The sequence below is a fragment of the Caretta caretta genome, chromosome 3 (genome assembly GCF_965140235.1).
Source record: "Caretta caretta isolate rCarCar2 chromosome 3, rCarCar1.hap1, whole genome shotgun sequence".
Taxonomy (NCBI): domain Eukaryota; kingdom Metazoa; phylum Chordata; order Testudines; family Cheloniidae; genus Caretta; species Caretta caretta.
The window spans coordinates 45280445-45296405 of NC_134208.1; the positions used below are offsets into that span (position 1 = coordinate 45280445).

Consider the following 15961-nt stretch of genomic DNA (forward strand, 5'->3'; position numbering starts at 1 on the left):
ACATTTTTCACCCAAAGAGATCCAGTGTCTTCGAATCTTTATTCTTGGGGGTAGCCTGGGTTGACACTGCCTCTCACTCTGGTTAACGGCCTCAACTACGAGGGAGTTTGGGGCCAGGTGAGTATAGACATACTCATGGCCTGTAGCTGGCACAAAATATTTGTGCTCAGCCCTTTTTGAGATAGGTGGCAGAAAGGAGAGGGGTGCCAAAGGGCATTAATTATTTTCGATTACCCCTACATGAGGGGGTAAAGCCACTCTAGCAGGTGCCATGGAGCAAAGGACATCGAACAGAGAGTTTGACAGCTCAAGTTCTTCTGCCTGGAGCCCCAGGTCAGAGGCGACCCTCTTCACAAGCTCCTTGTGAGCCTTGGCATCATCTTGCAGAACTGTGTGAAGGGAACCTGTAATCCCTTTGTCCAGCGATGATGAGGATGAAGCCATCACCGAGGGATCCATCACATCCCTAGGTGATCCAACTAGCTGCTTCCCTAGGTCCTCATGGGGGGTCTGTCCCTGTGGGGAGGAGGGATGCTGCGGCCAATGGCCTACCTGAGGCCCCCGCCTCTGATCAGGTGACCTGGGAAGGCTGGGTGAACCCCCATGGATTCCAGGGGGGGTCTGTCCCTCCAGAGGAGGGAGGGATGCTGCGGCCAATGGCCTACCTGAGGCCCCCGCCTCTGATCAGGTGGCCTGGGAAGGCTGGGTGAACCCCCATGGATTCCAGGGGTATCACGCTGCCGGCCATTGGCCTGGAGGTCACGGAGTCGGTTGCCATGCCAATGAGGTCAATGGTACCTCTGGTTCCAGGGCCTGTCCTGCTGCCAGGGACTCCTGATCAGCACTGGAGTCATAAGTGGAGTGGATGCTGCAGAGTAACCATGTCCGGCTGGCCCAGTGGCCCTCCTCCCCGCAGTACCAGTCACTGTACCTCGATGCTGACCTGTCCAATCAGGATGAGTTCCTCCCGCAGGACCCCCGGGATCTTCAGTGTTCGGCAGATCTGCATCAGTAGACCTGTTATTTACGCCTCACGCTACTTGACCTGTACCAAGATCTAGAGTGGGACTGGGAGTTGGAACAGGCCAGTCATCAATAGAATCTCCCTGATCAAGGGGATTAGCGTCTTGGAGGCAGGTGCCAGTGGGTGGGTGACTGGTGATCCCATTCCGCCAATCGGTCACATGACTGGTGCCAAGGCGTTGGAGACCCGATGGGTTGGTCTCTACACTCATGCCAGACAGCATATGCCTCCACAGGTCTGCACCAGGTTACCGGCAAGATACACCTCAAATCCTGCTGTCAGCGCCCAGGGTCCAGAGACCAAAGAGGGCTTCTCTGAGCCTGCCTCAAAGTCAGAGGCATGACAGCTCCATGCAGGCAAGCACTGGTGGGATGTTCCCCACGATGGGGAGCAGCGCTGCGGAGGTGGGGACACTCAGAATGGTCCCAAGGTGGGTTTACACCCGGCTTGGGTGCCACCGGAACCAGTGTGGGAAGCACCAGCAGCATAAGGATCGCCTGCGCTGCCTTCAGGGCCTCAGATGGGATTTGAGTTTACGGAGGCCCTCGTCACTGTCTGGTGTGGCAAGCATAATACGGGAGGGGTTTGATCGCTCAACATGATCTGGGGCCCGACTCTCTGATGAAGGTGTTGAGCTGCCGAGCACGGGTTTTGGCTCTCCTCTAGCCCTCTCCTTTCCCTTACAGGAAGTGGGAAATCTTCCCCTCGCAGACCTCTTTGGCTTCTTCACCAGGGCCGGGGAGGGGGACTGGTGCCGGATCATAGATATCATCGGTGGGGCACTCCATACTGATGCTGCGGCGCTCAGGGTGAAGTTGGACCTCTGCTGCAGTGCCAGTCAGCACTGACTCCATCAGAAGTGCCCTGAGATGGATATCTCTGTTCTTTATTGTTCTGGGTTTGAATGACTTACAGATGCGACACTTGTCACTTGTGTCCTTCACCTTAAACAGCTAATTCGCTACGGGTAAATATTAAACTATATACAACTATTTTATAAAGAAACGTTCGCGAGACACACAAGTAAGCGAAAGCTAGCTGACGCAGCAGACGTTCCAGCACCGTCACTGGCGGCAAGAAGAAACTGATGGTAAGGGAGCCGGCAGCATCCCTTATCCCATGCCATGCAGGCACCGCTCCAAAGGATGCCAGAGATGGTCCCCTATGGATACTGCTAAGGGAAAAACTTCCGGCACCAGTGAGTGTGACAAGCACACACACACACCTAATAAGGAATGGACATGAGGAAGCACTTGAAGAAGAACTGAAAGGTAAGGTCCCTTCAGAAGAAAATCTAAGGGAAATAGGAAATCAGAAGTGCTGGCAGTTTTTCAAAGAGACAATATTAAAGATACAACACCAAACTATCCTGATGTGTGGCGGTTCAGTGATGAGACAGAACACAGCTTTTTGCAAGCAAGCAGGCTGGTCAGCTGAGATGGGCGTTCTGCCCCCCCCGCCTTCCACCTTCTCCTTTTATTATATTTCTCCCCCTAAGCATTACACACTGCTACACAAAGGAATGTATGACGTTAATTCATATACTTAGTTACCATCCCCTATCTACTACAATCCTGGTTCTCAGGCCTTGAGCCCAGGCTAAGAAAGCCTCCCACAATTGCTGTCCAAACAATCAAGTTCTCATGGTTCATATCTAGCCCTTGTCCTTGGATAGAGCAATGTGTGCATTGCTTCTACGAAACAGTCAGGGTGTGCCCCGCCTGCTTCCAGGTGGACTAGCTAAACATTAACCCTTCATCTCCCCGTTTTTTTATTTATTGATATTTGGCCATCTCATGGTAGCCGTCAATTTGTTTTGTCATGCTATTTAACTCCCAGACAGACAAGGACATAACCTGGGGAGCTTTCCAGGGCAAAATTTTACAAAATCTTAACAAGGAAAGAATACATTGTACACAGCAGCAGCAAAAAGTAAGCCCAATGATTACAAACACAAAATAACCAAAAGCTCAACATCTGCAATATAATCATCTAAAAGGGGTACGCTTCTTTTACTACAATTGTCACCAGCAAAAGGCAATATAAATATCATTCTACTAAAACAGCAAAGGGTGCCATCACTTACATTTGCAGGAATATAATTAAAGGTGCGTGAACCGCAAGTAAAAACCCATCCTGATGGTAGGATGATATGGCCATAATTATATAAAACATTAACAGCATGGGAACAATTTAAAAGAGGTTAAAAAATTTTTCGACAGCCTAAGGGCACCTTTATACTAGTACAATTAACTACACGCGCACAGGTAACATTTGCTATTGAAGCCAATCTTTCCCATATGTTATATGTCATTCGGGCTTATAACGGGGGAGGCGCTTCCGAGCCAACCCCTACAGGAGATAGCAGGCACAAAAGGCACACAATCATCACAGAATTAGCAGTGATTTGGGCGAGAATCGCCACAAACAAAGTCTCAGGAGTCTCTGGCTGTTGATCTGCTGCCAGTCTTCGTTGAGCCGCAGCGACCAATGCTTTTACTGCTCCCCATGTCACGGGCTGGCTTGGGACGCTACGCCTCCTCCGTTTCCGTCCCGTCGTTGTCGACTCGGGGGGCAACGCGGTCTCCTCCAAGGTCAGCTGAAACTCCGGTATGGGATTCGACAGTCCCTGGTGCCATGCCATGTTGTTTAAGTGCCGGTCGCACACACCGAGCTGGAACCCACAACGGTCCTGCAGGGAGAGACACAGCAGCATATCCCCGACCCCAAGTGATTAGAGGTACTGGGCCCAGCCACTGTGGATCGGGCAGCTGACAGTAATAGACACGTGGTCTTTCCAGTACCTCAGATTTGTGAAAATGCCGATCCGCAGGGGTCTGCTGATCTGCATTCAGTGTTAAATTATTTAAAGTAAACAAGAGGATATGCATTTGTTGTTAAATGTCTCCTAAGGTTCGGAGACGCAGCTCCCCTTGTTTTAATTGTTTATCTAGCAAGGTTTTGAGTGTGCGATTGGCACGTTCAACAATGGCTTGGCCCGTGAAATTATAAGGGATTCCGTGTGTAAGACGGACGTCCCAGCGGGCACAAAAGGTGGAGAGGGCTGCAGAGCAGTAGGCTGGGGCATATCTGTTTTAATTTGGCAGGGGCGACCCATAACAAAAAGGCAGGCCAGCAAATGGTGAATAACTTTGTTAGTGGCTTCCCCACGTTGTGGGGAAGCCCAAAAAAAAACTTAAATAAATATCAACGGAAACATGTAAAAACAAATAGGGGCGGAATTGTGGCACATGAGTAACATCCATCTGCCACAGCTGATTTGCTGCGGTACCTCGGGGGTTAACGGCATAAGAAAAAGTAGGAGCAGCAGCAGCACAGTGGGGGCAGGAACGAACAATGGAACGTGCATGATCAGCAGGAATGTGAAACTGCCGGGCCAAAACAGAGGCAGACTGATGAAAAAAGGCATGGCTTTCAATGGGGTCAGAAAAAAGGGAATTTACCTGACCACGCAACGCGCGACCAGCGCGTGCATTGCCCTCAGTGAGTGGCCCAGGCAGAGGGGTATGACTGCAAATATGAGCAACAAAATAAGGGAAATGACAAGTGGCAAAAAGGTGCTGCAAAAACAAAAACAGGCGAAGGAGGTCTGCATCAACCTGAGGGGTAATGAGGGCAAGGGGTAAATGATCAATTACTTAATAAACATAATAGGTATCCACAATTAAATTAAAGGGACAATCAGCAAAAGGTTGTGTCAAGGTTCCTCCCCCACTCTGAACTCTAGGGTACAGATGTGGGGACCTGCATGAAAAACCTCCTAAGCTTATCTTTACCAGCTTAGGTCAAAACTTCCCCAAGGTACAAAATATTACACCCGTTATCCTTGGAATGGCCGCTACCACCACCAAACTAATACTGGTTACTGGGGAAGAGCTGTTTGGACGCGTCTTTCCCCCCAAAATACTTCCCAAAACCTTGCACCCCACTTCCTGGACAAGGTTTGGTAAAAAGCCTCACCAATTTGTCTAGGTGACTACAGACCCAGACCCTTGGATCTTAAGAACAATGAACAATCCTCCCAACACTTGCACCCCCCCTCTCCTGGGAAATGTTGGATAAAAAGCCTCACCAATTTGCATAGGTGACCACAGACCCAAACCCTTGGATCTGAGAACAATGAAAAAGCATTCAGTTTTTACAAGAAGACTTTTAATAAAAAATAGAAGTAAATAGAAATAAAGAAATCCCCCCTGTAAAATCAGGATGGTAGATATCTTACAGGGTAATTAGATTCAAAAACATAGAGAACCCCTCTAGGCAAAACCTTAAGTTACAAAAAAGATGCACAGACAGAAATAGTTATTCTATTCAGCACAATGCTTTTCTCAGCCATTTAAAGGAATCATAATCTAACACATACCTAGCTAGATTACTTACTAAAAGTTCTAAGACTCCATTCCTGTTCTGTCTCTGGCAAGAGCAGCATACAGACAGACACAGACCCCTTTGTTTCTCTCCCTCCTCCCAGCTTTTGAAAGTATCTTGTCTCCTCATTGGTCATTTTGGTCAGGTGCCAGCGAGGTTACCTTTAGCTTCTTAACCCTTTACAGGTGAGAGGAGCTTTCCCCTGGCCAGGAGGGATTTCAAAGGGGTTTACCCTTCCCTTTATATTTATGACACGCCCCCCAAATCTCAGCTAGGGTGAAACACTGGCTGGGATTTCTTCCTGGAGCTCTAGGAAAACAGAGTTAATAAGACACATGCATCTCTAAATATACTACCAAGTACATAAAGACTAACAATATTTTCCACATCTCAAGGACGATTTTAACCAGTTGATTCTGGGAAACTTTCACGGGAGAGTGCATCAGCCACTTTGTTAGAAGCTCCTGAGATGTGTTGGATGTCGAAATCAAAATCTTGGAGAGCTAAACTCCACCGAAGAAGTTTTTTGTTAGTTTCTTTGACGGTGTGAAGCCACTTTAGTGCAGCATGGTCGGTTTGCAGGTGGAAACGCCGTCCCCAAACATATGGGCGTAGCTTTTCCAGAGCGTAGACAATGGCATAACATTCTTTTTCAGTGACTGACCAGTTGCTTTCCCTCTCAGACAGTTTTTTGCTGAGAAACACTACAGGGTGGAATTCTTGATCAGGTCCTTTCTGCATTAAAACTGCTCCCACACCACGCTCGGATGCATCTGTGGTTACTAGGAACGGTTTGTCAAAGTCTGGGGCCCTTAGTACAGGGTCAGACATGAGTGTCGCTTTAAGCTTGTTAAAGGCCTTCTGACACTTTCCGGTCCACTGAACAGCATTTGGCTGTTTCTTTTTGGTTAGGTCTGTCAGTGGGGCAGCGATTTGGCTGTAGTGCGGTACAAATCGTCTGTAATAACCGGCCAAGCCTAAGAAGGATTGAACCTGTTTCTTTGACTTTGGGACAGGCCACTTTTGGATAGCATCCACTTTGGCCTGTAGGGGGCTGATAGTTCCTTGACCCACCTGGTGTCCAAGGTAAGTCACTCTGTTTAGGCCTATTTGACACTTCTTAGCCTTAACAGTTAGTCCTGCCTCCCTTATGCGCTCAAGGACTTTTTGTAGATGTTCCAGGTGGTCTGCCCAGGAATCCGAAAATATGGCCACGTCGTCAAGGTAGGCGACTGCATATTCTCCTAATCCCGCTAGGAGACCATCTACAAGTCTTTGGAAAGTGGCGGGTGCATTTCGCAGCCCGAAAGGGAGTACATTAAATTCATACAGCCCGAGATGTGTGATGAAGGCTGACCTTTCCTTGGCAGATTCATCTAGCGGTACCTGCCAGTACCCCTTGGTTAAGTCCAAGGTAGAGATGAACTGGGCCCGTCCCAGTTTCTCTAATAGTTCATCTGTGCGTGGCATGGGATAGTTGTCTGGGCGAGTTACAGCATTTAGCTTACGGTAGTCCACGCAAAAACGTATTTCCCCATCTGGTTTGGGAACTAGAACCACTGGAGATGCCCATGCACTTTCAGAGGGGCGGATTACACCCATCTGTAACATATCCTGGATCTCCCGTTCTATAGCAGTTTTAGCTTGAGGAGACACCCGGTAAGGTTGGACCCTAATTGGGTGAGCATTACCTGTGTCAATGGAGTGGTATGCCCGTTCAGTCAGTCCTGGGGTGGCTGAGAACGTTGGCGCGTAGCTAGTGCACAGCTCCTGGATCTGCTGTCGCTGCATACGCCCAAGGGTCATGGAGAGGTTCACCTCTTCCACACCACCACCACATTTCCCTTCGTAGTAAACACCTTCAGGCCACTCAGCGTCGTCTCCTCCCTGGGCTGTAAACTGACAAACCTTTAATTCTCTGGAATAAAAGGGCTTTAGAGAATTAATATGGTACACCTTAGGCCTTCGGTTGGAGGTGGGGAATGCTATGAGATAATTAACAGCTCCCAGGCGCTCCTGGACCGTGAATGGCCCTTCCCACGATGCTTCCATTTTATGGGCCTGGAGCGCCTTTAAGACCATGACCTGGTCTCCTACTTTGAAGGAACGCTCTCTGGCATGTTTATCATACCAGGCTTTTTGCTCTTTTTGAGCATCCTGTAAGTTTTCTCTAGCAAGGGCTAAAGAGGTTCGGAGGGTGTTTTGTAGGTTGGTTACAAAGTCCAGAATGTTAGTTCCTGGAGAAGGTGTAAATCCCTCCCATTGCTGCTTCACCAACTGCAATGGCCCCTTAACCTCACGGCCATATACAAGTTCAAATGGGGAAAACCCTAAACTGGGATGTGGTACAGCTCTGTAGGCAAAGAGCAACTGCTGCAATACTAGGTCCCAATCATTGGAGTGCTCATTTACGAATTTACGTATCATGGCCCCCAAAGTTCCATTAAACTTCTCCACCATGCCATTTGTTTGATGGTGGTAAGGAGTGGCAACCAAGTGATTTACCCCATGAGCTTCCCAAAGGTTTTTCATAGTTCCTGCCAGGAAATTAGTCCCTGCATCTGTGAGGATGTCGGAGGGCCAACCTACCCTGGCAAAAATGTCTGCTAGTGCCTGACACACACTTTTAGCCCTGGTGTTGCTTAGAGCTACTGCTTCCGGCCATCGGGTGGCAAAATCCATGAAAGTCAGTATGTACTGCTTTCCTCTGGGTGTCTTTTTCGGAAAAGGACCCAGAATATCCACAGCTACTCGCTGAAATGGAACTTCAATGATGGGGAGTGGCTGGAGAGGGGCTTTGACCTGGTCTTGGGGTTTTCCCACTCTTTGGCACACCTCACAAGACTGGACATAGGTAGAAACATCCTTGCCCATTCCCTCCCAGTGGAATGATCCCCCCAAACGGTCTTTGGTCCTGTTCACCCCAGCATGGCCACTAGGGTGATCGTGGGCTAAGCTCAAGAGCTTGGCCCGGTATTTAGTTGGAACTACCAACTGTTTCTGAGGATGCCAGTCTTCCTGGTGTCCACCAGAAAGAGTTTCCTTGTATAAAAGTCCTCTTTCTATAACAAACCTGGATCGATTAGAAGAGCTGAGAGGCGGTGGGTTGCTCCGTGCCGCCGTCCAAGCTCTCTGGAGGCTTTCATCTGCTTCCTGTTCGGTCTGGAACTGTTCCCTTGATGCTGGAGACATCAGTTCCTCATGGGATTGTGGACCTAGGCTTGGTCCCTCTGGAAGCGATATAGGGGATGGAGCTGTTTCTGTTGACTGTGAACCGCTCTCCGCTGGTGCACTATGTTGGGATTCAGGCTCCGGCTGAGCCTCTTGGGTCGGGTTATCGGCTGCTGCCAGTTCAGGTTCGGTGGGGCCCTCTGGTGTTGAGGTTGCAAGTACTGGATTCAGTGCTGACACGGGGTCTGGTGTTGGTTGTTCGGCTGGTTCCGGTTCAGGGACTGGTTCCGTCTGGGTCTCTGGGACTGGATCCACTACTGCTGTTGCAGACATGGGCCTGGGGTCCAGGTCCATCACCTCTGACTGGGTCCCGATAGAAGTTTCCGGAACAGAGCTAGGCCTCACGGCTTGTTTAGCCTGGCTGCGGGTGACCATTCCCACCCTCTTGGCCTGCTTCACATGATTGGCCAAGTCTTCCCCCAACAGCATGGGGATGGGATAATCATCATAGACTGCAAAAGTCCACATTCCTGACCAGCCCTTGTACTGGACAGGCAACTTGGCTGTAGGCAAATTGAAAGAGTTGGACTTGAAGGGTTGAATCGTCACTTGGATCTCTGGGTTGATTAAATTGGGGTCCACTAAGGAAGCATGGATAGCTGACACTTGTGCTCCGGTGTCCCTCCACGCGGTGACCTTCTTCCCGCCCACACTCACAGTTTCCCTCCGCTCCAAGGGTATCTGGGAGGTATCTGGGCCTGTGGACCTCTGGTGTGATTCCGGTGCAATGAACTGTAATCTGTTGGGGTTCTTGGGGCAGTTGGCCTTTACATGCCCCAGCTCGTTACATTTAAAACATCGTCCAGCTGACGGGTCACTGGGGCGAGGAGGGTTGCTGGAGAACGGGGTGGTGGGACGATAAGGGGTCTGGAGGGTTCTTTGGGAGGTAGGTGGGGCTTTGGGCGGCCCCCGGTAATAGGGTGTGGTCTGGGGTGGTCCCTTCTGCTCTCCGCTCCAACTGCGACCAGTTTTCTTCTTCTCTGCCACCTCCACCCATCTGGCTCCAATCTCTCCTGCCTCAATTACAGTTTTGGGTTTCCCATCTAGGATGTATCTTTCTATTTCCTCAGGAACACCCTCTAAGAATTGTTCCATTTGCATTAGGAAGGGCAAATTTACTGGAGATTCAACACTTGCTCCTGATATCCAGGCATCCCAATGTTTCACAATGTGGTAGGCATGTCGGGTAAATGACATGTCTGGTTTCCACCTTAGGGCTCTGAACCTCCGACGAGACTGCTCGGGTGTTATCCCCATTCTGACTCTCGCCTTGGATTTAAACAGTTCATACTTGTTCATGTGTTCTTTAGGCATTTCAGCTGCCACCTCAGCTAAGGGTCCACTGAGCTGCGGCCTCAGCTCTACCATGTATTGGTCAGTAGAGATGTTGTACCCAAGGCAGGCCCTTTCGAAGTTCTCTAAGAAGGCCTCAGTATCATCACCTGCCTTGTAGGTGGGGAACTTTCTGGGATGGGAAGTGGTACCTGGAGAAGGATTGCTAGGGTTTGTTGGTATATTCTGCTGGGCCTTTATCTTCTCCACCTCCTCCACATGCTTCCTCTCTTTTTCCTTCTCCTCCAGTTCTTTGGCCCTTGCTTCCATTTCTTTGTCCCTTGCTTCCATTTCCCTCTTGTGGGCAGCCTCTTGGTGTTGTTCTGCCTCCCTTTCTTGTTCCTTCTTCAGCTGCATGAGTTCTATCTGTCTTTCATGTTCCCTTTGTCTTTCCTCAGCCTGAAATTTGGCTAATTCGAGCTGTAGTCGAGCCGCAGATTTTGCCATTCTAACCTCTCTGTTTTTACTAACTTTACACCCGAGGTTTAGAAATAAACAAACAAAACTTGGCTGTAAAATTTTGCTGTGCTGGAATAGAATACCTATTCTCTGATAGTGATTGTTAGCCTACAGAAAAAGACAATTCCCTTGTCTCTGCTCTGGGCCCAAATTAAAGCAAAAAACCTCCAACTACTTGGAAACCTGCTTACCCAGCCCAAAGAAAAAGCAAATGGGTAGAACACACACCCCCTATTTACTTTTAGGAAGAAAAGAGAAAAAAAAAAAAACCTCTGGGTTGGAAGACTGTGAATTTCCCTGCAGGAGTTAAGTACCCTGCCTCCAGGCAAAGAAAACCTGCAATTCACAAGATAATCCCCTTTTGTCTCTGCTTGGCCACAAAGCAGAGAGAAACCAAGCTGCTTTCAGTTTCAAAGCTGCTTTCTGGACTTTCTTTCCAAAGAAAAAAAAATTTCCTTTTTAAAATCTGTATTTCTAGTTCAAAAAATCTCAACTGGATCTCAGATGATTTCAGGTTAATCCCACCACTGTGCCACCATGTCAAGGTTCCTCCCCCACTCTGAACTCTAGGGTACAGATGTGGGGACCTGCATGAAAAACCTCCTAAGCTTATCTTTACCAGCTTAGGTCAAAACTTCCCCAAGGTACAAAATATTACACCCGTTATCCTTGGAATGGCCGCTACCACCACCAAACTAATACTGGTTACTGGGGAAGAGCTGTTTGGACGCGTCTTTCCCCCCAAAATACTTCCCAAAACCTTGCACCCCACTTCCTGGACAAGGTTTGGTAAAAAGCCTCACCAATTTGTCTAGGTGACTACAGACCCAGACCCTTGGATCTTAAGAACAATGAACAATCCTCCCAACACTTGCACCCCCCCTCTCCTGGGAAATGTTGGATAAAAAGCCTCACCAATTTGCATAGGTGACCACAGACCCAAACCCTTGGATCTGAGAACAATGAAAAAGCATTCAGTTTTTACAAGAAGACTTTTAATAAAAAATAGAAGTAAATAGAAATAAAGAAATCCCCCCTGTAACATCAGGATGGTAGATACCTTACAGGGTAATTAGATTCAAAAACATAGAGAACCCCTCTCGGCAAAACCTTAAGTTACAAAAAAGATGCACAGACAGAAATAGTTATTCTATTCAGCACAATGCTTTTCTCAGCCATTTAAAGGAATCATAATCTAACACATACCTAGCTAGATTACTTACTAAAAGTTCTAAGACTCCATTCCTGTTCTGTCTCTGGCAAGAGCAGCATACAGACAGACACAGACCCCTTTGTTTCTCTCCCTCCTCCCAGCTTTTGAAAGTATCTTGTCTCCTCATTGGTCATTTTGGTCAGGTGCCAGCGAGGTTACCTTTAGCTTCTTAACCCTTTACAGGTGAGAGGAGCTTTCCCCTGGCCAGGAGGGATTTCAAAGGGGTTTAAAATAAGGGAAATGACAAGTGGCAAAAAGGTGCTGCAAAAACAAAAACAGGCGAAGGAGGTCTGCATCAACCTGAGGGGTAATGAGGGCAAGGGGTAAATGATCAATTACTTAATAAACATAATAGGTATCCACAATTAAATTAAAGGGACAATCAGCAAAAGGTTGAAAGGCCAAAATAACAGCAGCTAATTCTGAGGGCAAAGGGGGATGGTAAAAAAAACCAATCTTTTAAATCTAACACACAAAGTTGATCGGTTGGAGGAATTAAATTTGGATTTGGTAAGCCAAATTGCAAGGGGCCCATAGGTTGGATGCGTTTATTTATTTCCCTTAAGTCATGTAACAGCCGCCAAGCACCCGATTTTTTCTTAATAACAAACACCGGGGTGTTCCAGGGACTAGTGGAGCTCTCCAGTCGCTGTGCTTGCAAATGCTGCTGCACAAGCGAATGAAGTGCTTTTAGCTTTTTTAGAGGGAGGGGCCACTGATCAATCCATACGGGCTCTAAGGATTGCCATACCAAGGGTAAGGCGGAGGGCACGGTGGGTGAGGGAGGGTTTTGGGCCATCAGATGTTAATATCGAGGGTGGTGTCTAACTTTGTAAGTAAATCACGGCCCCAAATATTGAGGTGGACAGGGAGCACAAAAGGGCGGATAGTAGCAAGGGTATGGCCTCCCGGTTTAGAGACCGTGACCCAAGACAAACTTTGGCGCCCGGGTTTACTACCCCCGATCCCCCACAATTCTTTAGAAGGAACCATTGGCCAACTAACCGGCCACTCCAGATCACGAATCACCGTAACGTCAGCTCCAGTGTCCACCAGCCCTGTAAAAGGAACATCATCTAAGAGAAGTGTTAACTGAGGCTTCGAGGGGCGGACTGACATTGTCAGAGCAACAAGTGGAGAAGACGCGCTGTGAGACGGCGAGTGAGACAACGTCGATCCAAAGCCGCCTCCGCCCCGAGTTCGATCCTCGGCAGCTGGCACCTGATAGGGGACTAAAATCAATTGTGCAATTGACCGTCCACGCGGGAGCGACTGTGGAAGATGAGTCCACACCTGAACCTTAATAATGCCAGTGTAATCAGCATCAATGACCCCTGGAATGACAAAAAAGCCCTGTTTCCCAGCATGTGAGCGAGGGAGAACAAGACCTACAAAGCCGGCAGGGAGAGGTCCCGTCACCTGTGTAGGTATGGCACAGACCTCCCCTGGCAGCTGAAAGTCAGTGTCCTCCTGCATGATCAAATCAAGCCCTGCACTTCCAGCAGTCGCCGCCCTCATAGAGTCTACGGATTCCAAGGCAGAGGAGCGATTGTCTGAGTAGGAAACACCCCCATTTGGCCCTGGGTTCGGGGGGGACCCGTCGCGCGGTTTCCCGACCCGCTACGACACTGATTAGCCCAGTGATAACCTTTCCCACACTTGGGGCACTTCTTTGAGGGTCGGGCTGGTGCCTTAGATGAGCGGCACTCCCGCTGAAAATGACCCTCCTTACCACAGCGGTAACAACGCTTCCCCTCCTTCCCAGTTTTTCTGAGGGCGGCAGCCAGAACTCCAGCCTTGTGGGCTTGTGTGCCAATGTTCTGGCACGCCCGCAACATGTCTGAGAGCTCTAAAATACCAGAGGCTTGTGCTGCCTGGAGAGCACGGCGGCAATCCTCGTTTGCATTTTCAACTGCCAATTTTAACAGGAGCTCGTGAGCTGCCTCAGTGTTATCCACCTGTCGGAGGATAGCCTCCTGCAATCTGTTGGTAAAATCCAAAAAGGACTCTGAGGCACCCTGACGGATACTGACAAAGCTTTTGGTAGGCTTGCCTGAATCCGGGACCTTCTTGAAAGCATGCTGGGCACAGGTGGAAATAATGGGGAAGACGGCCTGAGGGAGTTGAGACTGCATCTGAATAGTAGCAAACGGGCCCTCCCCAGCCAATTGCTCATAAATGATACCGTGCGCTGCATGTACCTGAGCTTGGCGTTCTGCCATCTGCCGATACTCACTAAGCCAAATAACATACTGACTGGGTGACAACATCATGCGCAGCAGCGTTTTCCAATCCTCAGGGATTAGGGAGTACCCAGTACCTATCCCTTCAACGAGACCACGCACAAAGGTGCTAGTCAGGCCAAATTCACGAATTGCTTTCTTTACCTCTCTAACCACCGAGTATGACAAAGTGGTCCAGGTGCCCACGGGGTTGCCCTGGTCATCATTCTGCCAGGTCACCGGGCAAACGGAGACCAGATCAGCCAGCTCCTCCGCTGTAAGATCTGATCGAGCTTTCGCTGCGTGAACCATTTGTTGCACCAGCGAAAGCTTCTGAGCAGATGCAGATGACCCTCCGGGGGGCCCCACGGGGGGAGGGTGATCACACACCGGCTCCGGTGGGGAAGGCCAGGGAGGCGGTGGTAATAGAGGCACTGGGGGCGAAGCAGGGGGAGGGATGGCTGCAGGAGCGAACGGGGGCGGCGGGATCGGCAGCCCCTCTGTTGGTGCTGGAGAGGGCCTTTCCGAGGCGACACGCTGTGTCGCATCGCCAGGAGGGGGGATGGCTGCAGGAGCAGACGGGGGCGGCGGGATCGGCAGCCCCTCTGTTGGTGCTGGAGAGGGCCTTTCCGAGGCGACACGCTGTGTCGCATCGCCAGGAGGGGGGATGGCTGCAGGAGCAGACGGGGGTGGTGAGATCACCAGCCTCGCGAGGGAGGGCCTGTCGGAGGCGACACGCTGTACCACATCGCGGCAGAGGTGCCAGGCATGTAAAGCCTGCACGGGCGCCCGAGGCTCTTTGTGCAATGTCTGGCCCAATCGCTCCCAGTCTGCTAGCTTAAGGCTTCCGGCTTCAGGATACCATGGGCACTTGGCACGCACCTCCTGTAGCAGGAGAGTAAGTGCTCGAGCCGGGCAGTCATGCTGAGCCTTACGCAGCAAATACTGCAGCTCATTGCGGTGTTGCACTTGCAAAGCAGAGAGGGAGCTTCCCATACTTACCACAATGAAAAATAGTCACCGGGATCCGCGAAGCGGATGAGTGACGCGTCTGAAACCCTTGCCGGGCGAGGTGAGTGCTGAGGGCCCCACGCTGGGCGCCAGTTGTGGCGGTTCAGTGATGAGACAGAACACAGCTTTTTGCAAGCAAGCAGGCTGGTCAGCTGAGATGGGCGTTCTGCCCCCCCGCCTTCCACCTTCTCCTTTTATTATATTTCTCCCCCTAAGCATTACACACTGCTATACAAAGGAATGTATGACGTTAATTCATATACTTAGTTACCATCCCCTATCTACTACAATCCTGGTTCTCAGGCCTTGAGCCCAGGCTAAGAAAGCCTCCCACAATTGCTGTCCAAACAATCAAGTTCTCATGGTTCATATCTAGCCCTTGTCCTTGGATAGAGCAATGTGTGCATTGCTTCTATGAAACAGTCAGGGTGTGCCCCGCCTGCTTCCAGGTGGACTAGCTAAACATTAACCCTTCACTGATGCAAAGAAAAGAAAAGTCAAATGGTAAGAGGCCACTATGGCTCCATCAGGAGCTCTTTAATTACCTGAAAAGCAAAATGAAATCCTACAAGAAGTGGAAGTATGGCCAAATTGCTAAGGAGGATAAAAAAAGAATAGCACACGCATGTAGGGACAAAATCAGACCGGCTTAGTCACAAAATGAGTTACACCTAGCAAAGGAGAAAAAGGAAATAAGAACAGGTTCTATGAGTATATTAAGAGCAAGAGAAAGATGAAGGAAAGTGTAGGTCCATTACTTAGTGGGGAAAGAGAGCTAATAATGGATGACAAAGAAGGCTGAGATGTTTCATGCTTATTTTGTTTCAGTCTTCAGTAAAAATGACTAATAGTGATGAGATACTGAACAAAATTAATATTAATAAGGAGGAAGGAACACAAGCCAAAATAGGGAAAAAACAGATCAAAGAATATTTAGATGTTAGACATGTGACTCACAGTGCCTAGGGTAGCCCACATTGAAAATGCCAAGGTCTGGGCAGGCTTCAAAAAGGAGAGCAGATTTTCCCAAAACTGGTGGTTAACACTGTAGTTAGCACAAATTGTGCTCCTGGTCCCCCA

The 15961-nt window shown here is 49.3% G+C and overlaps 1 protein-coding gene across 5 annotated transcripts; it reads right to left on the reverse strand.

The window, feature by feature from the left end:
* Positions 1 to 2431: 2431 nt before the first annotated feature.
* LOC125634481 (uncharacterized) lies at positions 2432 to 15087 on the reverse strand. 5 transcript variants are annotated; one of them, XR_012667575.1, is made up of 3 exons: positions 14892 to 15085; positions 12654 to 12706; positions 2432 to 3716 (listed from the first exon to the last, which is right to left on the reverse strand). XR_012667575.1 is itself a non-coding variant. In XM_075126457.1 (2 exons), the coding sequence occupies exons 1-2, from the start codon at positions 14864 to 14866 to the stop codon at positions 3345 to 3347; spliced, it is 1203 nt and encodes a 400-aa protein (XP_074982558.1). In that variant the 5' UTR covers positions 14867 to 14880; the 3' UTR covers positions 2432 to 3344. The 5 variants fall into 5 exon arrangements, 1 of the variants encoding a protein (XP_074982558.1); XR_012667574.1 differs by lacking the exon at positions 12654 to 12706 and adding an exon at positions 13885 to 13974 and having other exon boundaries at positions 14892 to 14983; XR_012667573.1 differs by lacking the exon at positions 12654 to 12706 and adding an exon at positions 13850 to 13974 and having other exon boundaries at positions 14892 to 14983.
* Between the last annotated feature and the right edge of the window lie 874 nt (positions 15088 to 15961).